General features: G+C 40.9%; 2 protein-coding genes across 2 annotated transcripts in view; one reads left to right on the top strand and one right to left on the bottom strand.

Annotated features, from left to right (window-relative positions):
• LOC121729734 (O-acyltransferase like protein-like) overlaps positions 1-11,846 on the top strand; it is a 53,913-nt gene extending 42,067 nt beyond the window's left edge. The window contains exons 4-14 of the mRNA XM_042118342.1: positions 877-1,049; positions 5,551-5,717; positions 6,091-6,195; positions 6,743-6,903; positions 7,103-7,203; positions 7,379-7,510; positions 7,761-7,926; positions 8,133-8,212; positions 8,403-8,628; positions 8,859-9,176; positions 10,358-11,846. Of these exons, the coding sequence (XP_041974276.1) occupies positions 877-1,049; positions 5,551-5,717; positions 6,091-6,195; positions 6,743-6,903; positions 7,103-7,203; positions 7,379-7,510; positions 7,761-7,926; positions 8,133-8,212; positions 8,403-8,628; positions 8,859-9,176; positions 10,358-10,486 (1,758 nt within the window). The 3' untranslated portion in view covers positions 10,487-11,846. The remainder of the gene's footprint in view (positions 1-876; positions 1,050-5,550; positions 5,718-6,090; positions 6,196-6,742; positions 6,904-7,102; positions 7,204-7,378; positions 7,511-7,760; positions 7,927-8,132; positions 8,213-8,402; positions 8,629-8,858; positions 9,177-10,357) is intronic.
• A 196-nt stretch (positions 11,847-12,042) lies between these two features.
• Positions 12,043-26,570, bottom strand: LOC121729592 (O-acyltransferase like protein-like). The gene is made up of 14 exons (XM_042118151.1): positions 26,306-26,570; positions 22,055-22,140; positions 21,684-21,780; positions 20,468-20,604; positions 19,823-20,149; positions 19,143-19,548; positions 18,978-19,065; positions 18,699-18,827; positions 18,105-18,270; positions 17,374-17,549; positions 16,873-17,002; positions 13,022-13,181; positions 12,657-12,799; positions 12,043-12,380 (listed from the first exon to the last, which is right to left on the bottom strand). Exons 1-14 carry the CDS (start codon positions 26,568-26,570, stop codon positions 12,261-12,263), a joined length of 2,430 nt encoding a protein of 809 aa, XP_041974085.1. The 3' UTR covers positions 12,043-12,260.
• Between the last annotated feature and the right edge of the window lie 115 nt (positions 26,571-26,685).

The following is a 26,685-nucleotide window of genomic DNA, read 5'->3' as shown; positions in this document are numbered from 1 at the left end:
TATCTTAATATTGTAAGATATTCGACGTGCTATAGCAAATGTTAAAATGGCTGTCGAACAGAAATTAGCCATGTATACTATATCCATGGGAGTCAGCTGTCTTCTACGGTATCGGTAAATATTTTATTTTTACTGAACATGAAAAATCTACTACTTAGGATAATACGCAAATAAAAAACGCACACCAACTGATCGACCTCTTATATAAGACGGACCATTATTTCCATAGTACGAGTATCTTCACCGCAATTTATTTGTTTGTATCGGAGAAACAAAGGAGCCCAATTACTAACAAACATTACACATAATAGGGCATTGTGTAACTTTATAAAGTGGAATGTAGCCAATATTGTTTTATTAGTAAACGGTTTGAACAATACAGAATGCAAAAGTAGTTCAAAGGCCATTAGGCTATCTGTTTAATGAAACAACTAGATTTTGCCTCCAGTTTTACCTGTGTATATTGTATAGGAAGTTTTTTACTTGTCTACTTTTTAAACTACTAAGGTTTCATAAGAAATATTTAATTTGAGTACTTTAAAGTTTTTAAGTATCAGTTATCCATTTATCAGTCTTCACAAACTTGCAATCATATAACAGTTGTAGCTACAGGTGGCCTATCAGCTAGCTAGAAGTTATAACGTTCTAGCTACTAGGTACTAGATTTAATAAGTGCGAGTTTCTTACATCAGTTCGTCACGAGTTAGTTTCCGAACCGGTAATAGGAATCATAGACTTTTCTAAAAGATTAACTTACCAATTTGAAAATAAAATATTTCATTGGAATATTTTTCTTTTTATATCATACTAATTTAAAAATAAAACTTATTTTTTCATGTAATTTTTTATAAACGGCCGATGGCTTTTCTCTTCCAGCATCGCACCATCCACCTGGGTCTGTGCCTGCCGCGGTCCTGCAGCAAGGAGCAGGTGACGCAGCTGGTGAACGCCGCGCACGCGCCGATGCTGCACCAGACCGTGGTTGCCATCCGCTCGCCGCAGCACGGCGGGTACACATTCTACATGGACCCGACCTTCTTTACTCTCATGTAAGTAATCAATACTAATAACTATACTAGGGCCTGTTTCAGCACTTTCTGATAAAGTGCCATAGGCTATTCACAACTTTTTTGACAGATCCTCCATACTTGATCTGTCAAGTTAAGTGGTGAATGGCCTATTCGGCACTTATCAGGAAGTGGTGAAACAGACCCTTAATATTATAAATGCGAAAGTGTGTCTTTCTGTTTACGAGAAATGCCTCAATATGATAAAATTGCCCATACAACAATGAAAAAAAATGTAAAGCTCATTCAGTGCAAAGGTTATACACACTGCACACAACCTAAAGTATACTCACATAGTACATACTCATCTATGTTAGGTACAATTTGTATATTATTATGATGTGTCACCATTAATAATATTTAAATTGCAAAAGATAATTGAAGCAGGTCAATTGAAGTTGAATGGTGATATGTGAAGGCACAGTTGCAATAAATAATATAACTTTTTGTTTGTTATTACTGGCAGAATCAAGGACATACCTTAGTATGTTGAAACTGACATCAAATGCTATTAGGTGATTAATGATTACTGTGTGCAATGTTTTCGAGCCTAATGTATGTCAGAAATTGTAAAATTGTAGAGGCATATGTAGCGCAACCTTCATATGCAACGAAGAAAATGATCTCGGTTTCGCTAAATACATATATATGCTAGTTATCCTACTAGGTGACGCCCGCAAATCTTCGTTCATCGCGCGGGAACCGTACTTTTTTCGGGATAAAAAGTATCCTATGTCATTTCCCTTGACTCAAAGTATCTCCATACCAAATTTCAGCAAAATCGGTTCAGCGGTTTGGGCGTGAAGAGGTAACAGACAGACAGACAGACACACTTTCGCATTTATAATATTATACTGTACTCGGCGAAACATGGCGGTAGCGGTCATTGACTCCGTATCAAAAAATTTTCATTTTCTATACAAAGCTGCAATTGACACTTCATTGTCAATCGCGGTTTATAAAGAAAATGACAAGTTTTTGACGGGTAGTCAATGACCGCTACTGCCATGTTTCGCCGAGTACCTATGGATAGTTTGATATTGGCAATAACTTTGTTAAACCGAAATTCGTTTATCGCGTAGTGTTCTACAAAACTCCGGATCAAAATTTATTCACTACTAGATGACGCCCGCAACTCGGTTGCGCCAAAATTCGTTCATCGCGCGGGAACCGTACTTTTTTCGGGATAAAAAGTATCCTATGTACTTTTCCTTGACTCAAAATATCTCCATACCAAATTTCAGCAAAATCGGTTCAGCGGTTTGGGCGTGAAAAAGCAAAAGACAGACAGACAGACGCATTTCGCATACTCTACTCGGCGAAACATTGCGGTAGCGGTCATTGACTCCCTGTGACCTGTCAAAAACTTGGCATTTTCTATACAAAGCCGCGATTGACAACATCTGACACTTCATTGTCAATCGCGGTTTATAAAGAAAATGACAAGTTTTTGACAGGGAGTCAATGACCTCTACTGCTATGTTTCGCCGAGTATGGATAGTTTGATATTGGCAATAACTTTGTTGAACCGAAATTTTTCGCGTTTCATTTATCGCGTAGTGCTGTACAAAACTCCGGGTCAAAAATTATTAGCTATGCTACTGCCTAGGACCAAAAGCATAATATAGATTTTTTTTTCATCCAAATCGATGCTGCAATTTAAGCTTGAAGTAATAACAGACAGAGATATATCGTTATTTCTAGAAGGTAAGCGTGAGGAGGTATAGAGTATAGACAGTCAAACACACTTTTGCATGGATGTTTATACCAGGGGTCACCAAATGGCGGACCGCGGTCCGCGTCCGGACCGCCGACCCATTGTGTGCGCACCAAGCATGTTCGAAGATGAACTTCGTTAAAAATAAATTTCAGTCTCGACATACTGAACACCTCCAGGATTTAATGTCAATAGCTTGCCCCAATTTCACTCCAAACAAGCAACAAACGATTATGTAAATAAATGTCTTTGTAATTTCCGTAATTACATTGTTTTTTTTATACAGTGCGGACCGTTAAGTTCATTTTATTTCTTAAAATGGACCCCGAGCGAAATTAATTGGTGACCCCTGGTTTATACAAACAATTTATATGTGTGCCCACTTAGGGGCAGGCCACGACACTGCGTTGCGGCGTCGTAGCCCAAAACAAAATCGCACAGAATTGCGATGCGTCTTGTTTTTGCGGAAATGCATCGGAATTACACCTGACCACTATGCGTACTGCGGCATCGTAGATTTTTACGATGTAAAATCGCAATGCTGTGTTGTGGAATGGCCCATGTATAAATAGCTAAACACGTTCTGAAGAGTTCGCTAATTTGTTTGTATTGGTCAATCGAGAAGTCTATACTGTATGACGTGTCTGCGTCTCGAAACACTTGTCTCAAATATTATGTTAGCCATCTTGTTATGTCTGCAATTGCGTAAAGCTTAGTGCTTACTCTCACTTGTTTTAAGGTTTGTCGCAATGGTGCAGTCGTTGCAGAGATTATCTATTTAATTGCTTGATCACTAATCAAGGATATCGTAAGTAATGATTGCTGCGGTAACTTAACCGCATAATCCTTACACTTCATCGTAAGTCCATACTTATGTCAGTATATTTATAAATAATGAAAGTACCGCTTAAAGGTCACAGCACACATATCAACTCGGAAAGGGATCGTCACCGTATCGTCTTTCGCCTCGCCGTCAACCAGGCGTCAACCTAACGTATGCGCGTAACTAACCAAAGCGTATGTAGCGCCTGTACGTCAGCTCGGCTACGTCTAGGCGACGCCTCGCTTACGGCTCGCCGACCGCTGTCCCCTTCCGAGGCGAGGCGATTACGTTACGGTTCCGCTTAGTGTGCGTTGCAGCAGGGAGTTTCATACAAACAATATTGAACGGCTCGAGGCGATACGGTGCCGATCCCTTTCCGAGTTGATATGTGTGCTGTGATCTTAAACCAGAACAAATTTTGAACAGAAGTGAAGACACTTTGAATCGCTGGAAAACGTATAAATTCCACAAAAAACGTTTCTCGCGTGATACATATGACCTAACGAAATTTCAGGCTATATTTAACAGAAACTTAAAAGGAGATTTAGAGTAATCAGTGAGATATAAACACCATAGTGCACTTTCCGTAACGCCATTTCTGTTTCATATCTAACTAATCTCTGTTTCGTACAGCACGATAGTCGCAACCGCCGAAATGGGCACATTTCACTTATGTAACGGCGAGTGGCCTTGCGTGAAGTAACTCGGTTACATCACGGAGCCAGCTGATCGGAAATTTTGACTAACGGGTTTCACCCACGTGGAATTCACAATTGCGATAAATTCGGCGTCATCGACTACGTCCCATACGGCCTTTACACTCGCGCTTCATCCCTCGCCTCGTGGCTCGCCTCGTCCCTCGTGCGAGGCTCGCGTTGATCGATGGTTAATAAGTTGCCTGTTTACAGTCGCGTGCCGAGTTCAGTCGTCTTTGAGCTAGCAACAATGAAGGACGTCGAAGTTTTAGCAGCAACAAGTTTGTGCGTACTGGGCTTATACTGCTACGTCACAAATTTAAATAAAAGGAAGCTAACTTTTTGGCTGTTCTTGTGGCATTTATGTTTAGGGTCCCAAATCGTTCTGTTTGAAATAGTTCTATGAACTTAAATGTTTCGACTTGCGACCAATCCATTATTTGACGACCCTTGTGGCTCAGTGGGTGGGCTGTCGGTAGCTCAAGCCGGGGGTCGCGGGTTCAAATCCCGCCGACGGAACAAAAAGTTTTCAAAGTTCCTGGGTCATGGTTGTGTATTAAATATGTGTATCATATAATAAAAATCTTAAATATATGTATAGTATAAAAGTATTAAATATATTTCCGTTGTCTGGTACCCGTAACACAAGTCCTTCAGGTACTTAGCACGGGGCCAGACTGACGTGGTGTGGAGCGTCCATAGATATTATTATTATTATAATACGATGCATTTTTGTTTTTGCGTATTTAAAACTAAACACAACCTGCGCGGCACGATGTAGAAGCCAGAATGTAGCGGGAGGGCGAATGTAAACACCCACTCGCGTGCGACGCGAGGTCTTTTGACTCGTGTCCCAAAAACCGCTCAGAACGCGAGCGCCGCGAGGGACGAGACGAGGGACGAGGCGAGCCACGAGCGTCTGTTCATACTCGCACCTAGCCCCTCGCCTCGTCCCTCGCCTCGCGACTCGTACGCGAATCTAAATGGGCTATCAGGGTACCCCGTCAGGTTGCATTCGATAATGCGAAGTCAGATATAAAATTCATCGGATCATCGGATTTGACGTAGCACATCGTGTTTCGATGCGTTGTGCTAAAATCTGTGTTTGTGACAAATACCATACATTTTTCATATCATTCGAAAACGGTCGAGTTGATTCTTATTGATGCCAAAGATATTAAGCTTACAACAGCGTATATTCAGTACCCAACAAACAAATTAACTAATGACACAACTTCTTCTTTCTAGGGCCATATCCCTAATCGTGGGCAGTCTCCTGATCGCGGGCACGGTGTACGACCTGCGCCTGGCGCGCGAGGTGCGCATGCGCAGACAGCGGTTCGCCAACATGGCCGCCGAGAACAGCAGCGGCGACGTCAAGCTTAACGGACTGGACGGTATCACTGTCACCAAAGGTACACCTTCTCAAAAGTCAAAGCAATAATTAATTGAATGGTTTCTCGTTGAATTGCCAAAGTTTTTGGCTGAAGCAAACATCAGCTTTGAGGTCGTCATTTCAGTATATTAAGGGCCTGTTTCACCACTTCCTGATAAGTGCCGGATAGTCTGTCCACAACTTAACTGACAGATAAAGTATGGAGAATCTATCATATAAGTTGTGGATGGCTTTATAAGGAAGTGGTGAAACAAGCCCTAATTTTCAAGACGAAGTGGATTTTTTGCCTGATTATTCCTTAAATAAAGTACACCCTAGTAAAATTATTTAAGTATACCTATAAGCTTAGCAGAATTTTCCTTTTTATGACTAAAATGTGTTTCTCTGTTCAGGCAAATCGATGTACAATGTGAACAACAATATATCGATCCACAGCAAGAGCTCGGAAGAGCGGCTCACGGCGGAGACGGTCTCCACCGACGAGGAAGTGAAACTGAGTGAGCTCACGCCCATACATACTCCAGAACACCCCGACAAGATACTGCTAGACCTCGGTTTGAGATTATAAGGCATCGTCTATGACTATGTGGACCGCGGGCTTTGCATGATAGTGATCATACTCTGCATGGAATCGTCTAGTTTCGTTACATTTTTTAATTGTATTGATGCGCTGTATAAATCTAATGACCATAATGTACAAATCTTCATAGATATCATGGTCCAAACCACCAAATTCAATGTCCAAATTATGATATTGTTTGACTAGTTTGGACCACAAATTCGCATGTTTAGTATCAAGTGCCATGTTTTTATTAAATACAAAACTTTATCGTGTGTCGTCAATTGCGCATGTAATTATATAATGTATATCAATCAACCTAACAGTATCTACTGTACATAATATCAACCTACATAGTCATATCGTTACAAAAAATCGTCCATCAGTATCGTTAGCACAGGCCTTATATTTCGAAATCTTAACACCCATTTGCACTTGTTTATCTACTAGATGCCAGCACTGGTCTGACAGCATTCGTTTTGCAGGCAAGTGGCAGGAGCTGCTGCTCTCGTTCTCCGTGAAGGCCAATATTCTTCAGATCTTCGACAAGTCTGTGGGCTCGGACACGGTGCCTGAAGTCCACGGTCTGCGGACTTTTTCCATGATCTGGATCATTTTCGGACACACCTGCATCATTGCGTTCAGGGTGAGTCTCGTATTATTAACATCATGTTAATTCAATGGATTTCATAGTTTGTAGTGCTTACTTCGATAAGAACAAAGGTTATCAGCATTAAAAATATTGGGCTTCTAGCAACACGAGTGGGCGACAGATAGAAGGTTACACCATTCATTTTAAAATGTAATAATTCTGACATTGCAATAACATCAAGAGCATTTTGTAGTACGCGGATAACACCGCTCTGCGAGCGATCTTGGAGAAGAGCTTCTGGTTCCAACTCATCGTCAGCGCTGTCTACAGCGTCGATACTTTCTTCTGTCTCGGGTAAGGTTCTAGAAACTTCTTTTTTTGTGTTTTCTTTGCCGTTTTTATGTTTAGTACCTGATTTTTCTTCTTTAGTTATTTTATGATATTTTATTTATATCTTTACTTTCTCGTAAAAATATTTTAGTAATTTTCATTATAATATTCTAATTTTTTCTTGTCTTTTAACGATCAGGGGTATGCTGGTATCTTACCTATATTTCCGCACGAACGCGAAGGGCAATCTGGACCGCCTCACCAAAGGACGGTCGAAGGTCACCGCTGGTTTCTTCCAGTTCCTTGGACTTATGGGCTATAGATTTGCAAGGTATGTTTGACTTTTAATATTAGAAACAACAATATAAATACGTTTGGTTTAGAAGCAAATATTTGCCATTCTTATAGTTAAAGTTCCTAATTCTTCTTGTCTAAAATCGTTAGAGGCATCTTATTCACAACTTTTATGTATCTCGCTAAGTGTAGTGACATTAATGATTCGCATTAGCGTTGTATGTACCAATTTTAGTTCCATAGGTATCTACACCATGCATTTACTCTTTCCGTTTCTTCTGGTCCAGACTGACAGCTCCATACCTGTTCATCCTGGGCGTGGTGGAGGTGGTGATGAAGTGGTTCCACGCTAACGCGGTGTTCGAGGTGCCGGCGAACGACCACGAGACCTGCCCCGCCTACTGGTGGCGCAACCTCCTGTACATCAACACGCTCTTCCCTGTGGAGCAGATGGTAAGTCTGGTTGAGCCGGTTAATTTGTGTATGGGCTTCCCCTGGGTATATTCCATTTCCCCAGTAAACGTTAAAATTATGAATGACAAGGATCGCCTCGATAAATATATGAGGACCCATTAGGTCTTGGTAGCAGTCGAAAGTCAATATTTTTTAGTTTTGATTGATTGAGTTCTGATAAGTAATTGGCAATATTTATCTTCTAGTGTATGTTGTGGAGTTGGTACCTATCAGACGACACTCAATTTTACGCCGTCAGCGCGATCATACTCATCTTATCGACCAGGTAAATGTTTGGTTTAATTTTTTCATTAACTACTGAATCTAAATTGCTACGCTTACACCGTACTGTTGCTATTCTAACACTGTTTAATCACAAAACACTAGCATATCGAGCATGCAATAATGATTTTTTTTAGTTTTGATTGTTTTTAATTCTTTGAAAACATAAATTGATTTCTACCATTTAATTCCAGCCACCTCAAAGTGTCAGCGGTGCTATCCGTGGTCCTCTTCTTCTCGTCCCTAATCACGACGGGCTACGTGTCTTGGAGCAGCGACCACGTGCCCAACGGCGAGGATCCCTTCACGCAGTTCGACAAGATCTACGATAAACCCTGGACGCGCTTTGGACCATATCTCGTCGGCATGGCCACTGGCTGGATACTGTTTAAGACCAACTCCAAGATTCGGTTCGGCAGGGTGAGTTTGTTTTGCAAGATGTACTATGTTAGGTATAGCGTATGTATAAGCTCCAATTATACCACTCCTGTTGAATGTGGAACGCAAATGTTTCGTAAAATACTATTGTCAGAAAAATAAAATTACTACAAAGCATAACAGAATATACAGTTTTTAGTATTTTCAGTCAAGTCCAGCAGCAAGTATCTGGTGACTTACCTACTTACATTTTTTTCTGGTTTTTTTTTCAGCTATGGGCCTACTTCGGCTGGGCAGTATGCAGTGCCGTGCTTCTATTCCTCGTCTTTGGTCTCTACATCCTCGAGCTGAGCGGGGGCGGGGCGGCGTTATACTCTGCCCTATCCCACTCGTTATGGGCGGCGTGTATAGGCTGGGTGATAGTCGCCTGTTCCACTGGACACGGTGGGCCTGTACGGTCATTGCTGGCCTGGCCCGTACTGTACCCGCTGTCTCGTGTGACATACTGTACCTACCTGGTACACCCCGTGCTACTGCGAGTGGTGGCGATGCATCTGACGCATCCTATACATTTGGGGGAGGTGCTTGTGGTGAGTAGTTTTCCCTAATTCCTAATCCTAATTGTTAATCTCCGATCGACAATTAGTCGCTGACGTTGATGTCCTAGAATCTACTGACTAAATTAAAATTAAACAGTTGGCAGCTTTTTTACGCTGCTGGTGGTCATAGAAGTTTGTACTTTGGGCTATAGAAAAATATTGCTATCTGGGTGCACGGGAGTGCCCCCGCCAAGATGAGCCAAGCGAAGCGCGCAAGGGCACTACATACCTTTTTTCGAAACGTTTCGTCGTATTTTTGCACCCTCGTAACTTTGGTTTGGATAATGCCAGATAGTTGAAATTTTCAAGATATTATGACATGGGTATAATAATTAAATGCGCAAAGTTTGAATATTGTTACTATTATACTTTAGATTTTATAGGTGTCCAAAAACCCACAAAAATGGCACTGACTCACCGATCATCAAAATTGTTAGGGTACTTCCTGAAGTCTTAGAAAGCTGAAATTTGGTATGTAGCCTACTATTAGTACAGGAACAACAAAAAAATTATCAAACCCAACCTAACCTATCCCATCCCCTTGATATAGAGGGGGGATGTTAGTATGGGATACCCCCGTTTCTTGTGCTGGATGTGATAATGTGTCAGCCGTACGAGAAGAATCTAAAAACTCTACACATTAGTAAAAATCGGTATCTTGGCCATTTTGTTATTCGTCATGCTATGGGATTTGAACTTAATACCTATATACTTTTCTGTTGTACTTACTAACTTTTATTTTAAAATGGCCTGGCCACCGGTTTTGACTAATGTGTAGAGTTGAGTGATTATATTAGTAAGTAGTAGAAGTAGAGAGATTATATTATTATCACATATTTTGCCGCGCTTTAGTGTAAAATTAAGGTTTTTAAATTTAGGGCTGAGTCTGTAAGGTTAGAAACTTGGCTCTATATGAGATCTCACTACTTTTTGACACCACGAACTATATGTTCTCATCTTGGCAACATTTTTACATGAAAATGTTTTTGGTGGGATCACATTTATACAGAATGATAGAATTTTATTAGAAAATATTCATGTGCCTGCGAAAGACGTATTTTTGTTTAATATGAGTACGTACGTATCTAAATTTCTCAAACCGAAGGAAACGTAGTTGTCAATTTTGTATAGTTTTTAATTTATGTTATATCTATGAATATTTTCCCCTTCAGTTCGTGCTATTCCTGGGTCTGACGGTGATGTCGTACTTCTTCGCGTTCATCCTGTCGGTGGCATTCGAGGCCCCCGTCGTCACCATGCTCAAGATCCTCTCCCCGCAGAAGAAGCCGCACCGAGTGTGACCAGTGACAGACTCTTGTGATCGAGTGACGTAGAATAAGTGTGAGGCTAGGCGTTATAAAGATACTTCAAAGCAGTGGCGGCCCTAAGGGGTGGCGAACAGGGCAATCGCCCGGGGCCTCGCTCTTGCAGGGGCCTCGCAAAGTATTTTTTCGTAAGACAAAGGGCCTCGCAAAGACCTTCCGCCCGGGGCCTCGCAATGGGTTACCCGCCACTGCTGCAAAGCAACGTGACATTGTATGGAATATTATTGTACAACGTAGCAACGGAACTTCAAGCTTCGCTTCAGAGTAGTTTGGTCTGATGTTTAGAATCGAGAAGAGTGTTGAATCGAACGGTTACCTGTGGGATTTAAAATCAAGCAAATATAATCGAATCGAATGGTCACGCATGGAAATTAAAGTCGAGAAAATAGAATCGAATCGAACGTCGAAATCGGAATCTGAATTAAAGTTTACTGTCTTTAGTTTTTGACAGTTAACAATAGTACTTACAGGTGTGGCAAATACACTGATTTAGTTATATATTTGTAGCAAATATGACATAATTCTATTGCATTTAAAGAAACTTGTACAAAAATAAACAATATTTTGATTCCAAATATGGAAATGGAAGCTTCTCGCCAAGGTTTAATGTTTATTGACAGTTAGTAGAATATTATGAAGTATTAAAGTACAAAATTGTTACCATTTTACACATTGACCCAAAAATGGGTCTTTTATTTTTTCGAAACTGCCTAACGACCCAAAAAGGGGTCTTTGCAAAGCTGTATTCTTATCGAATTGCAATGTTAAGTTAGAATTACATGATTAAGCTTCACTTTATATTGTGATATAGACGTAGGTTAAGTAACGTTATCTTTATGTTATAATATAAGTAATTAAAAATTGTACTGATATTGAATATAATAACATTGAAATATTACTTACAAATCTAAAACTTCAAACAGAACAAATAAAAAAATTAATGAAAATTAAAAGACAGATCTCCTTTTAGATAATAAGGCAATAAAAGTTTCAGATATATTCAAGATGAAAATTAGAGATAATAGCGTTCCAATATGAGGGTTTTTATTTATTAAAATTATGAACTACGTAGCCACTAGATGGCACTTCGTGTATGTTGGGTCTGCCCACTAGCGACAAAAAAAATACAAAAACTGTTCTTTTTTTAATTTTACAGAAGAGGTTTTAAGATAGAACTGTCACATTTATATTAAGAACACTTTAGATTCGCTGCACAAGACTTTGGGGTAGGCCGTAGGCACTCGATGTGGAGTGTAGGTGTTCCAAATATTATGTACATAGTACAAACTGTACAATTATGTAAATAAGTTGTAAATATTATTTAATTGTAAGTCTTTTTTACCCATAAAAGTATGATAATAATTGAAGCTTTTATTTCTCTATCCTAATTTTGTTTATTTTTCTTAAAATAAAAATAAAAAACTTGTAACTACAAAATAAATAAATATATTATTATAAAGATAAAAATAATTAAATTATAAATATCTTTACAAATATCTAATATACAAATATCTACATTGTCGATGCTTAAGCTGCGTTTCCACCAAAGATGTGTTGCGAGGAATGTGTTTTAAAGATCCAATAGCATTGCCGCGCTGAGCGACGTCAATAAAGCGATTCTGTTGGTTCTCAAAAACACATTCCTTGCAACACATCTGTGGAAACGCAGCTATATTTATTCTACCATCTCTAGACTTTTAATACAATGAAAATTAAACTCTATAATTAACGCATTACAGCTGATGTTGCCTTATCGGTAGGAGTAGTCAGATATTCTCCGCAGCAACGAGCAGATGGGCATCTCGACGAGCAGGCAGAGGCAGGCGGCTGCCACTAGTGTCAGTAGAATCGTACCAGCGAAGTACCACCACTGGAATTATATTGACACTCATTACAAATATGCTAAATATTACTCACGTTAGATTTAGCTGTAGAAAAAGTTGCCATTGTGGATTGATCCAAGGTATACCGTGCGTGCTTTTATACGTATGTGCGTGCTTCTATGCGTATACGATCAAACACACAAACACATGCATCAGTACAAACTTGGATCATCTGTTGCTGTTGCATACTCCATACGTACTAGTGTACGTGCACACATACACATTACACACATGCGTACAAGCGTGTAACATCTATCACTTACGATACACAGCGTGGAGGAGCATAACGCGCTGTCGGTAGCTAGCAGCGGCGCGCGCGCGGCGACACCGTGCAGGAGCAGCGCGCCGTAGCACGCGCGGCTCAGCCCCGCCGCCCAACCGTGCTCCAGCAGACGACGCGTTGAAGCTGAAGATGAAACAGACACACAAAAAAATACTTAGCTACAGAGAAAAATGTTATCCTCATACGAAAAAATAGCGACCACATTAGCGCCATCTAGCTTCTCCAACTTTTATGACTCCTCATTTTGACTTTTAGAATAAGGAGAGATGTATACAAAATGAACCCAAGCATTTCTTTGAAATAAATAATATACGTATCGCTTGATTATGATTAATCTCGTCTTACCAGCGTACTGTGTAGCGCACACCACGGCCGGCCACAGCAGGCCGAGCGGCCACAGCAGGTGCGGCCACGCCGACAGCCACGGCGCCGCCGCCGCCGCCGCCAGACCCGCGCCCGTCGCCAGTGACAGCCCGCTCGCGAACCACAGGGAGTAGGACGTTGTCTGGAAAACAGGATACTTGATAAAATTATTATTTTTAACAAAAAATTAAAACCGACTTCCAGGGTAAAAGCAATAATAATTTATAATTAACAAAAAACTATTAAATTATAATTCTTACTCTTTGACGTGCCTTAGGCATAATTTTCCTAAACCTCAACTATTTCTGTAGGTACCTACACAATATCTTCATTATTTTGAAGACGGTACCAGCTAATAATACTGAGTTCTGTGACAAAATATTTTTAATATTTAAAACTGGTACCGACTTCAAAATAATGAAGATATTGTGTACAGAAATAGTCATTCGCCTGTCTTTAAAGGCTCTAAAGTTCTGTTCAGTGACTTTCTTTCTATCATTACACTTATGAAAAATCATCAGCTCAACATAATATAATATCATGCTCAAATATAACTATAATCGACCGTATAAATTCTAAAGAGATTAGCATACCTCAAAGATCTTATGATCAAATTGCTAACTTGGTAACCTAAACACCATGGTCGAATCATTTACATTGAATTTTTTTGTTTTTATTAAATAAAGGGGCAAACGAGCAAACGGGTCACCTGATGGTAAGCAACTACCGTCGCCCATGGACACTCGCAACATCAGAAGAGCTGCAGGGAATACGCTCTTTTCTTGAAGGTTTGCAGGTCGTATCGGTCTGGAAATACTGCTGGTGACAGTTCATTCCAGAGTTTTACAGTGCGCGGCAGAAAGTTATGCGAAAAACGCACTGTGGAAGACTGCCACTCATCAAGGTGATGAGGATGGTATGTTTTTCGCGTGGGACGATAGCGAAAAGTTGCAGGTGGTATGATACCGAACAATTCCTCAGAGCACTCCCCGTGATACAACCGATAGAGGATGCAGAGTGAAGCTACATCTCGGCGTAATTCCAGGGGGTCCAAGCTGTTTGAAACACTATGGCAGTCAACAATTCGAGCAGCCTTTCGTTGGATACGATCCAGAGGGAGCAGTTGGTATTTTGGCGCCCCTGCCCAGAGATGAGAACAATATTCCACATGAGGCCGAACCAGCGCCTTGTAGAGTTGTAGGCGTTGGTCCGGACTGAAGTACTGTCTCGCTCTGTTAAGAACGCCAAGCTTCTTCGAGGCTAATTTGGCCTTACCCTCAAGATGATATCAGAACTGGACTTCGCTTGATATGTTGACGCCAAGTGTCTCAATGCTAGGGGAGATGGTTAAAGATGTGCCCTCGAAACGAGGATAAACGACCATTGGTGACTTTTTAGTGGTGAACGCGCAGACTTGTGTCTTGGTGGGGTTGAATTGGACTAAGTTACGTCGACCCCATTCAGAGACCTTCTCCAATGAATTCTCCACCTTAGACACAAGTTCGTTTCGACTCTCAGTGACATTTTGCCGAGAAATATTAGGGGAGCCGATATATACAGCATCACCTGTACTATCCGCATAGCAATGAATGCCGTTGGTTTGTAACATGTCATTGATATGCAGTATGAATAGAGTAGGCGATAGCACACAGCCCTGAGGGACACCAGCATTAACAGACTGAGTTTCCGAGCATTCGCCGTCAACTACGACCTTTATGCTTCTGTCTGCTAAGAAACTAGTGACCCACTTACATTACATTTCTCGGGCAGCCCGTATGATGGAAGCTTTGATAGCAGCGCTTTATGCCAAACCCGATCAAAGGCCTTCGCAATGTCCAAACTAACAGCCAATGCCTCTCCCTTCGACTCAATTGCCTGAGCCCAACGATGAGTCAGGTATGCCAAGAGATCACCAGCCGAGCGACCCTTACGGAACCCGTATTGTTTGTCGCTTAGCAATCCCTGGCCGTCCAAGTATCGAAGAAGCTGGCTATTGATAATGGATTCCATTATCTTCGAGAAGAGAGAGGTTATAGCGATTGGTCTGTAGTTGGAAGGATTTGAGCGGTCACCTTTTTCGGGGATCGGGCGCACCAGGGCTGTCTTCCAGGAAGCCGGGACGATGCCAGTGGAATAGGAGAGCCGAAAAAGACGCGTCAAGACCGGAGCCAACTCTGGAGCACACTTTTTCAACACAATAGGCGGGATTCCGTCAGGCCCACTCGACTTTTGGATATCAAGGGAACAGAGGGCTTTTACTAAACTCACTCACTCGGCGAAACACAGCGCAAGCGCTGTTTCACGCCGGTTTTCTGTGAGGCCGTGGTATTTCTCCGGTCGAGCCGGCCCATTCGTGCCGAAGCATTGCTCTCCCACGGAAATAACATTATAATTTTTTAAATAGTTCGACAAATTCTGGTTTCGATCTTAAAGACGATTAAAAGTACCAATAATAGGGTTATAACATAAACCTGTATATATTGAGTCTATGGGGTTATAATTAGATAATTCATGGTCTGGAGACTGGTGGTAGTGATGATGATGATGATGATGATGATGAATGTATCTTGCATAGTAGCATATGCTTTCAGTTCTTAAACCAACTCCGAAAGCCGCAAACTTGTATTTATAAGGAATCGGAGTTCTCTTAGCACCTTCGGAACCATAATATATTATCTAATTGCAAAATCTTACTTTTTAGTAGCACATGCTTAGGATACTTCTCATATAATCGAAATCACTATATGTTTCCATATAAATTTTGAGGAGTTCCCTCGATTACTCATGGATGTATGGTGGAATAGTGGTGATGATGATGATGATTAATTAAATTTGCATAGTAGTATATGCTTTTAGTGCTTAAGACAACGCCGAAACCCCCAAATATGTATCTATAAGGAGTAAGGAGTTCTGTTCACCACCTTCGAACTATGGTGTATCCTGGTGCAAAATCTTACTTTTTGGTAATATATGCCTGAAATACTTCATATGAAACCAAAAAACCCATATATTTCCATTTGAATTTTGAGGAGTTCCCTCGACTACTCATGGATCCCATCATCAGGTCTCCATTTTTGTAAAAATAGGACCAAATTGGAGTGAAACCTAATATAACAAAACAAAAATTTTGAAAATCGGTTCACAAACGGCGGAGTAATCGTTGAACATACATAAAAAAAAAATATCCACAGCCGAACGTATAACCTCCTCGTTTTTGGAAGTCGGTTAAAAATATGCAGGAATTAATGTAAGAAATGGCATTAAATATCTGCTATTTTTTACATGAGAGAGATTTTTTGAACTTTTACAACGCACCCTTTCGTCCGTTCGTCAACAATAGACGTTGTGATGGGATGTACCATCGAAGAAATTAAGTCATTGGCAGGTGACGGACCTACGTCATTTGGTCGAGTCAATTCAATGTCCGTCGTGATCTGTTGCTGGGGACACAAGTGACAAGACCACCAAATTACACAGATCCGCCATCTGCCTGTGAATCAACTTCTCTAATACGTTACGTCCGAATTGTAGAGGGGACAAAATTGAGGTGGAATTTAAATGACTTTGTTATAAAAACACACTGGAACCATTTATACTTTTAAGTAAGGACTGTGGCTAATATAGTAATTGCGGTTATGGATATTAACGCGTTAGAAATAAATAATGACCAGATATCCCCCATAAAAATACACGTATATGGGCCAACTTTATGCTCTATCAGACCTGCCAAACCAAGAAGTTAACGCAACTATTGTAAACGTAATTAAATTCGAAAATATCGAGCTTCAGCATTGTCAATACTTACATAGCGAAAATAAATTAGAGTTAAGTACCTTGCAGATGTTGAGTGTCCCCTCCAGCTGGTGCAGAATCCAGGCGGCGAGCACGCCCACGAAGTACGGCGCCACGCGCGACCACGGCCGGTTGATGAACAGCGCGTACGCCGAGAACGACTCCGTAACGCTATAAATTATTTATTATTATTGGGAAATCATCATGTAATTGAAGTAAGTCCATAAAGTTAATATACCTTAGGTATATTAACTTTATGCGTAAGTCTCAAAACTCTTTATTACGTGTCAAATCTTGTGAAACATAACGATAAAAAATTGTTACTAGTTGTATATGTAGAAGATATAAAAGGCATTGCAGGGGTCTCTCTAAAAACAGTAGGTCAGGCATATTACTCAAACTAGCTATTGGTTGGATTTTGGAAATTTCAAAGTATCAGTCTTCTAAAACATTTAAAGCAGATGTTTTAATTTCAACGTATCAGTAGTAAGTGGATGCGCTTATATAGATTAATAAATTAGTAAGAAATATATTAGACGCACCGTTGATTAAAGTCCGTATACGAGTCAGTCAGGTCGTAGACGGCGGCCGACACGACGAGCGCGACCGCCAGCGCGGCGGCGACGCGGCGGCGCGGCGACGTCAGCAGCAGGCACAGCAGCGCGCCGCAAACGTGCAGCTGCGTCTCCAGCGACAGGTACCACGACACCTGCATGCACTGAGGGGGGGACATCGTCAGCAGAAGACGGTAGGTACTATCAGAGAAGTTGGTTCATAGGCAGATGGAGGACCTACGTATTTTAGCCACGTTTCTTCAAATTCAACAGATAGAGATGACGACTTACATTAAATGACGTGGGTCCGTTAACTGCCTCTGAATAATTTTCTTCGATGGTACATTGCGCGGCAAGAGGAACATAACCGCCTTCCCGAAAATTTTAGTAAGCTAACATAACCTAACCTCCGCTGTATAATTTCAGGCTGCAACTGCGCCCGAGCAGTACCTACCACGATGTCAGCAGTAGACCGACAGCTAGGATCTTAGTCTAAGCCCCAATTTCACCAACGACTGTTAAAGTTAACGCTCGAATTAGTATCACGTTACCTCTTTCGTTTTTCTTATGAATGAAAGAGAAGACTTGACACTTTAACAAGCTGTTAGCACTAACATACGTTGGTGAAATTGGGGCTAAGCTTGAATATGTCTCAACAAATAAACATATTACATAAAACAACCATCTTTATGTTCCTCTGTAACACACTTCTGTCTTACCTGCTCCTCATTAGGGTACGCGTTGGTGATGTAGAGGACGTTGCGCCACCAGTGGTCTGCGCAGGCGCGCGCGTCGGGCTCGGGCGGCGCCAGCGCGGCGGTGTCGCGCGTCACACGAGACAACACGGCCGTCAGAAACAGCACATAGGCGTAGGATGGGAGCAGTCTGTGGATAAACCTTGCTTGTATAATTCAGTATTCTTAATATCATACATGGATTATGCGGTCATAATAATATTTAATTAAAAAAACAATATGTGACATGGTTTACCAAAAAATATAATTTATTTTTTTGGTAAACCATGTCAGTGGTACCTACTTATAACAGAATGCTTGTTGCTGTTGTGTGTTGATGTTGTGTGATGTTATGACTCATGAGACAATTTCCGTTCATGATGATTTTAATGTTTGAGGTTGCTACCTTCTACGATTACTTTTAAGAGCTGGATCCAAATTATTTATAGAATAATTTAGCAAAATATTCAGTGCTTCACCAAGATTTTATTCTTAACCTAACTGCTGGGACCAAGTTTAGTTCGCTCACCGTATAGCTATATAATTTGCTGTTGCTCAAGGGAGAGCCATTGGTCTTACCGTATAGCCCTGTTTGTGATGAAGCAGAGCAACTGCAGTGCCTGGCCGCAGGCGCCGCCGAACGTCACCAGCTCCTCCACCGAGTACCGGCTCTTCAGGTAGAAGAAGTGGTGACCGCTGAACAGGCCACTGCAACCAGACAATATGAGATATGAGAGACTTCCAGACCTAATGGATCAGAATTGTTTGTCTGATCCATCAAGTCTAAAGGTCAAAGCTACGATGAAATGGGGTGGGTAAAAATGAATATTTTTATTCAAGAAAGCAATGGATACTAACCTAGCAAAAAACAGCGTGTCAAAAGCGAGTGTCCCAGTGAGCACTATGAAGTACACATTGTTTGGCTCCTCGAAAGTGTGCGCGGTATCTGCAAACACTTATTATCAGTAAAATATCCTAAGTTACATTGATAAGTAATAAAGACCGTTCTCACAAATAACTAACCTGATAGACTGCTGACGAGCACCGCCACATGAACGAAAATGATCCACAAGGTAGCAACGATTTTCAATCCATGGACGACTGACAGGTCCTTGTTAGCCATGGACGTATTGAAGAGCTTCAGCCAGCTGTGCTTTAGGGAAAAGCTTAGGAGCAAGCTCTTGAAAGCTCCGACATGCTGCTTGTAGTCTGTCGCGAGGCTGGCGCAGGAGTTGTACTTGACTCTCGGGCAGGGGACTGTCGGCTTGGCAGGGACGGCCAAGTTCGGCTTGGACATCGGGCACTGGCGCTTGTATTTGCCGCAGCGCGAGCAGCTACCGATGATGCCCTCCACGTTCGCTACGTCCAGCGTAACACTCGGAGGCTTCAGCTGCAGGTCCAAGTCGCGAAGATCCTTCGCCACCCTCACCTTTTTAAATTTGTTTTTGAGGAATAAGACACACAAATAGTCACAATACAACGGACTAGGTCAGTTAACAGTTTACATTGCAAAGTAACGAAGCGATGCAATGAGTTGTATGACAAAAGTAAATTTTATTTGGTACACGAGCAAAATCTTTTGAATTGACAGACTTGCTGTTCGCATTATCGGGCTGCCTGTTTCAAATTTTACCGGCTCATTTAATACGCCTCGCGACGTGTCAAATAATACCAAACACGGTGGTAAAATTAAACAAACAAACCTTTTTCTCCGGCTTCCTCCCCTCATACTGCTCGACGTCGAAGCTGACGGATTTCTTGGTGAACTTAATAACCTCCAAATCCACGATAGTCGCTATCACCGACGAAGTAACCAGCAGAGCCGTGATGAGTATCAGTACTACCGCTCCCACGTCAGCCCCCAGGTGGTATGCCCCCTGGACGTGACGGAGGGCTGTGACACGCAGCTGGCGAGGGACTGAGGTGTTGGCGCGCAGCGTGTCAAGTGTCAAGGAGAAGTTGACGAGCGCGAGGATGTCGTCCGCGCCGCAGGACCGCGGCACGCACAGACCGAGAGTTATGTCGTGGGACTGGAATACGAGAAAATTAAGGAAAAAAAATAGTGTTTAGACTTTAGACATAGAAGTACACAACAAGTAACTCAATTCGAGCAACAACTCAAATTTAGCTGGTGAGCATTACTGTGTTTAATAGTCAAAAATGTGACTATTAAATACATACTGTGTTACATAAACAATATATAGATTATAGGATGGTGAGAATATATGAAGGGAGTAGATTTTTGTACGATATGTTCTATTCCGTCTCCCAAAAAATCTCAAAAAAACGTTGACTGGACCAGGTCCGTCTGCCTAGGCGTGTATGAATTATTTCTGTCGGCTGCATACCTTGGCGATAGCGAACTTGGTGATGTTGATCGCGACCTTGAGGACGACGTACGAGAGCGGGACGGGTGACGTGTTGTCCTGCTCCGACAGCCGCCGCACCAGCGCCTCGTGCTCCGCCAGCGACCAGCTGTCCATGGCTTAGCACCGAGTCAAAGACAAAGTCAACATTTTATATTCAGAATAAATTTTATAAAATATCGATGCCATATTTGATTTGTACGTCCTTTTAGTATTAAATAATAATAAACAATTATATTGAACCGAAACTTACTATATTTAATAAATAAAATTTAAGTAAAAAAATATATATAATTATCTGACATTAACAAACAATTTAACTTTAAAATTAAAATGCTGGAAATAATTAAACAAGTCAAGTCAATCTAAAAGCTTCGTAGGCATTTGTAAGTTACTCGCTACGCTCGTAGCACGGGTGTATCGCATACAAAAGACATCAACGCAACGCGACGGTCTGCGGGGCTAAAATGGTCGCATTTAGCAATTCCTCTCAATCAATTCAGCAAATGAATTGTCAAAACTGTCAAACTGACAAATGTCAAATTAGTACGAATTACTACAGACCGACAAGGCTTTTTATGAACGTGAGCGGGGGCGCTGCACGTAAAGGAGAACTGTCATAAAATGACGTTTTTGTATGATGGCAGCGTTAGTTCCTTTTTTCGCCACGTTCATATAAAGCCTTGTCAATCTGTAGACATAAATTGCAAGCAGAGTGACCATTTTGCAATTTTAAGAAAATGAATCATATTAGGTATGATTCTACAAAGCGACCATTTTAGCCCCACTGTTTACATTATTCCATTCCATGTCTTCTAAATCAGTTTAATCGTTTAATCGTAAAGAGGTAACAGACAGATACATTTTCACATTTTTATATTATTAAATAGTAAGGATAAACTTTAACTAAAGCTTCGAAGCATTGAAGCCAACTGAACTCGTAGCACAGTAAGGTATGTGTGGTAATAAAATGTTAATTACATGTGAAAGACATCAACGCGCCTAGAGCAGCGTCAATATTTTATTTTTATGACGGACTTCAAAAATATTAAGGAACATCAAATATTTATATGTGTATCCGTATGTATTTTTCAAAAACTTATGACGTGTTAACTTATTATCTGTCATGAAATTGTGTCTTGAGAATTTTATTCAATAAAGGAACGAATATTTTATCGTAAATGAATGTTGGACTTACGTCCCTCGCTCTCTCGCCTCAGCAGCGCGCTGACGTAGTCGCCGCTGTAGAACTCGCCCCACGTGTTGTTGGCGCTCGGCGGTGAGTGGTTAGCGTCCTGAAGATATAGTCGCTTTTTAACCGCTTCAAAAAAGGGAGGTTGTTGTGTTCAGCTACATATCTTTTATTTTGTAAAAATTTACATGCAAGTGACCTAAGAGGTATTTCTATGAATCCACTACATTCGTTTTTCAGCGCGGGTGCACAATGACATAGGTAATCACTAATCAGTTAATCACCCTAAAGTATCGTCACTAGCTTTTGTTACCGCCTGTTTGGCAACAGGGAGCTGCAAGTAGGTACTCTGTTTAAAAAGTAAGTAGATAACTCACCAGTAGCAGGCATTGGCCACGGTCGCCAAGCCAGAAGCTGCGGCCGGCGAGCGCGCCCGCGCCGTACCGCCCGCACGCGTCCGCCGCTAACATACACAAATGAGTACTATCATAGGAATGGATTCATAGGCGATGGTGAACGTACATATTTTGATCAGGCTAAAGGTTCTGTCATCTACAACGGTAGGTACCTATAGTCTGTCAAGAAAGTGAAGAAATTAAAAAGTGGCAACATCGTAATGTCATCCCTTTTTTCTTAGATTGATTTGAAAGGGATGACATTTCGATGTTGCCACTTTTTAATTTGTTCACTTTCTTGACAGACTATACTAAACACGCATCAGCTCTCTACTGCTATTTTGTGCTAGGTACTTATAAGTTTTTAATACATGTGCCTACTGGGTTGGTGTCCTTACAATAAATGAATCAAGCTGTGTCAAGCTACTGATAATTGTGATTATTATTATATATCGCCTGTATCCGTAATCTGCGTATACTTAAATCAATTTTTCTGATGGTTACCTGAGAGTGGCCGCTCTTATATTGTAAGTAGATACTTACAATATAAGAGCGGCCACTCTCATTTGCGGTTGTTTAAATCCATTCCAAATGTGCCGGTATATGACTGTTGACTACCTAGTTTCTAATTAGGGTTCATTAAATTTTCCATCTTTATGAAACTAATTCAAACCCATCATTTGAATAGAAACCATAGATCGCCTTGGGAAAGAACTCCGAAAGTAAACCGCGAAAAAACGACATACAGATCATATCGGTCCCAGGGGGGTGACAGAGGGCATGGTCACATGATACACCTCCCTCCTTGTTAAGGACTAGCTGTTGCCCGCGACTTCGTTCGCGTGGACTTTAGTCTATAGCTGTTCCCGTTTTTTTCCCCCGTTTTTTTCCACATTTTCCTCTATTTCTTCGCTTCTATTAATCTTAGCGTGATAAATATAGCCTATAGCCTTCCTCGATAAATGGGCTATGTAACACTGAAAGAATTTTCCAAATCGGACCAGTAGTTCTTGAGATTAGCGTGTTCAAATAAGCCTTTCAAATAATTTCTCCCGTCTTTTCCACACTTTCCCCTATTTCTTCGCTCCTATTAGTCTTAGCGCAATAAAATATAGCCTATAGCCTTCCTCAATAAATAGGCTATCTAACACTGAAATAATTTTTCTAATCGAACCAGTAGTTCCTGAGATTAGCGCGTTTAAATAAGCCCTTTCAAATAATTTCCCCCCGTTTTTTCCACACTTTCCTCTATTTCTTCGCTCCTATTAGTATTAGCGTGATAAAATATAGCCTATAGCCTTTCTTGATAAATGGGCTATCTAACACTGAAAGAGTTTTTCAAGTCAGACCAGTAGTTCCTGAGATTAGCGCGTTCAAACAAACAAACAAATTCTTCCCAATTATAATATTAGTATAGATAGATTGAGGGTGCATAAAAAACCTTTATGGAGCAGTATTAGGTACCTACCGAATAATGAGCCATTAGGTAGGTATATTTAAACAATTACAAAAATAATTATACACTTTGTTTAAACAACGTTGAATCATTTGATTTATAAAGTCTATAGTTTTTACAACAATTAACAATGATTGATAGCATAGCGTTGATAGGTAGGTACTGTTGTTCGTTAATTAGACGACTCTCGTTTTCAGTTGACGTGAGCAAGTAGCATGCAGCATGCTAGCACTCAGTTCTCAATACATATTGCATTATTGCATACAATAATAATATGTATTATAATATTAAGGTGAATACTCACCTATTAACATAAAGGTGCTCCTCACCGGGAGCATTCGCTTGTAATGTAACGTTACAAAGTCGAGCATTGCAATACGCACTTTGTAATGATACAGTGTCAAAGTGTCTAAACACACTAGGCCGAAGTTACGCGTAAATTGCGCATGATTACATCCGCAATGTCAAACGCATGACAAAATACGGACGGAACGCGACGGAGTAGTGTGTCATCCGTAATTTAAAATACATTGCAGGCGGAATCATGCGGTATTCACGCCGCGTAACTTCGGCCTAGTGTGTTTAGACACTGTGTAATAACTAATATCTTGATACATTAACATGATAAAACTTATAACATCAATTAGATAATAGATATGGAATGCTCAAAGTCGTATGTTACATTACACGCGAAAGCAGTCATTCAGGGAGATAGTATTCACTATTATGTATTGTAATTTGTAATGTAATGCTCAGTCGAATCTTTAATGTTACATAACAAGTGAAATGTGAATGTTCGCGGTGAGGGAGCGCCTTAAGACAGACTGCCTACAAAAAAAAACAAAGTTGCTAACATGCAGTATTTTTAACCGACTTCCAAAAAACGAGGAGGTTATATATTCGGCTGTGGATATTTTTTTTGAGACAAGATGTTGGTAGCAACTTCGTTCGAATTTGGTTCTCGCTCACGTGGTTACCATATCTTGGTGATGACTGATGAGTGATGACTATGAGCAAAACTTTGATCTATTATTTCGACATAGACACTGTATCAATGACTCGTGAATTGTGACCCTCCCAAAACCCTCACATGTTTTTTTCACCTTTTTTTAAATTTTAGGCTGACACGAGCCCTCAGGGGTGATCGCAGAATTATCTAGCATGTACTGAGGATTGAAATTAAGTACATTCTGTTTCAATTTTAAGACACTGTTTAAAACACACCTAGTGAGTTCTAGCCCCTAGTAGTAAATATGTATTGGTATCAAGTAGAGTGTAGCGTGTGGCAAATGACCTGTGCGGCCTGCGGGTGCGGCGAGGTATTAGGTACTCTCAGGCGCGGTCGCAGCCTGAAATTTTGAGGGGGGTCACTCAGTAGTCACTACACTATTTTTTTCATCTGCGCCCTCGGACGGTTCTGGGTTTTATTTTATTTTCAATTTTACCTTAGATTTTGGGGGGGGTCATGTCCCCTGTGACCCCCCCCCCCCCCCCCCTTCGGACCGCGCCTGGGTACTCTGTTGTTAGCAATTTCACGTTGTTTTCTTGATATAATTAAGCCCATAAAAATTTCTTGGGCCAGAGATTCAGAAACACGTGAATCATATTCTTTTTTTTTATTAAATAACACACGGGGGCACACGAGCAAACGGGTCACCTGATGGTAAGCAACTACCGTCGCCCATGGACACTCGCAACATCAGAAGAGCTGCAGGTGCGTTGCCAAACTCTCTACTAGATCTTGATCTACATACTAATGCAACTAATGCAGATCTCTCACTACGTACACAAAGAGAGACCTACACACCTAACATCTCGGAGTTGAAACATTAAATTCCTACCAATTTAATTATCATCTACTTTATCTTTCGGGACTGCATTAGGTAGTTTACTTGCCCTAACAGCTATCTGAACTACCTACATATTTGCATATATTTTAGTTTATTTACGGACGTGACTTGGGTCCTATTTTAACTTATAATAAGGATAAGGATTATGAATAAGGCAGCTCATGTTTACTATCAGAAATCACAGTTATTATAAGCCCGCTATCCCTAACCCGCGGTCCGCCGGGGCCTTATTTGTAGCCCGCGTGATGTTAAACAATTTTGAAATTCACGCCCACCGGCAAAATAACGTAAAGTGTACGTGATAGTCGTTAAATTATTCCCACTTTTAAATCGTTAATTTTGAAGAATGTTATTTTTTTAACCCTAAAAATTTTTTGTTGCGACCCGCGACACCATGACCAAAAAATGTTTGTGACCCGCATGAAAAAAAGGTTGGGGACCACTGTTATAAGCTGCCACACTGCACACATAATCCGCGAACCGCACACTTCAAGCGCTGCGACTACAAAAACGTGCATAATTGCTTTCTGCCCCGTAAACAATCGATGAAAACCAGATATGAGTTTTCTCCTGCCGCTCGACACACAAATACTAAAAACATCATCATCGACACATCATTCTTTAAAGTATCTCTCTTTGAATGAGAATTAAATTCGCTACTAAAAGACGGTTTCCCAAAGTCTGGTTCCATAATAGGAAAAATGTATTTATTTGTAATTAAACTTTAAAAAAAAAAGTATTTATTTGTGTTGAAATTTCAATCTATTAAACGTTTTGGAGCCCCTGGTTTGAGTTAAGAACAACTGTGTCATCCTTTACTACTCTGATTTCTTTACTTTGGTAGACTTTTAATCGCTATTGACTAATTTTTGCCAATGTATCTATGTACCAAAGTTTGACCTATTATTTTAATCCCACAGTACTTACTCCTATAAGCCCACGCGTGGCCCTCCGCTAGGTCTCTGAAGAACAGGCTCAGGTCATCCCAGCAAGGGCGGCTGGTGGTCAAGTGCACTCCATTCCTTATCTTCGGCCACACATACGACAAAAAGGTCGGATCGTAAACATTGAAGAGGTTTTCGAGCGTCTCGGCGCGGGATTTCCGCCTCCCCCTCGCCTCCTGGCGGAAATCTTTTGCACATGCTATCGTGCCGAAAAAAAATAAAAAAACAAACACTCGCAACACTCTCATTTTGTCTCATTTATCGAGATGTTTACATAGGCGCGGGCGGTCGCGTACTGACTTGGATCTGACATGCTGCACGCGATTACGATGGAAAGAGAATGTGATTTCTAAATGCCGATCG

The sequence above is a fragment of the Aricia agestis genome, chromosome 8, assembly GCF_905147365.1.
Source record: "Aricia agestis chromosome 8, ilAriAges1.1, whole genome shotgun sequence".
Taxonomy (NCBI): Eukaryota; Metazoa; Arthropoda; class Insecta; order Lepidoptera; family Lycaenidae; genus Aricia; species Aricia agestis.
The sequence above is the reverse complement of the archived record's forward strand: the minus strand, read 5'-3'. Positions and strand labels throughout refer to the sequence as shown.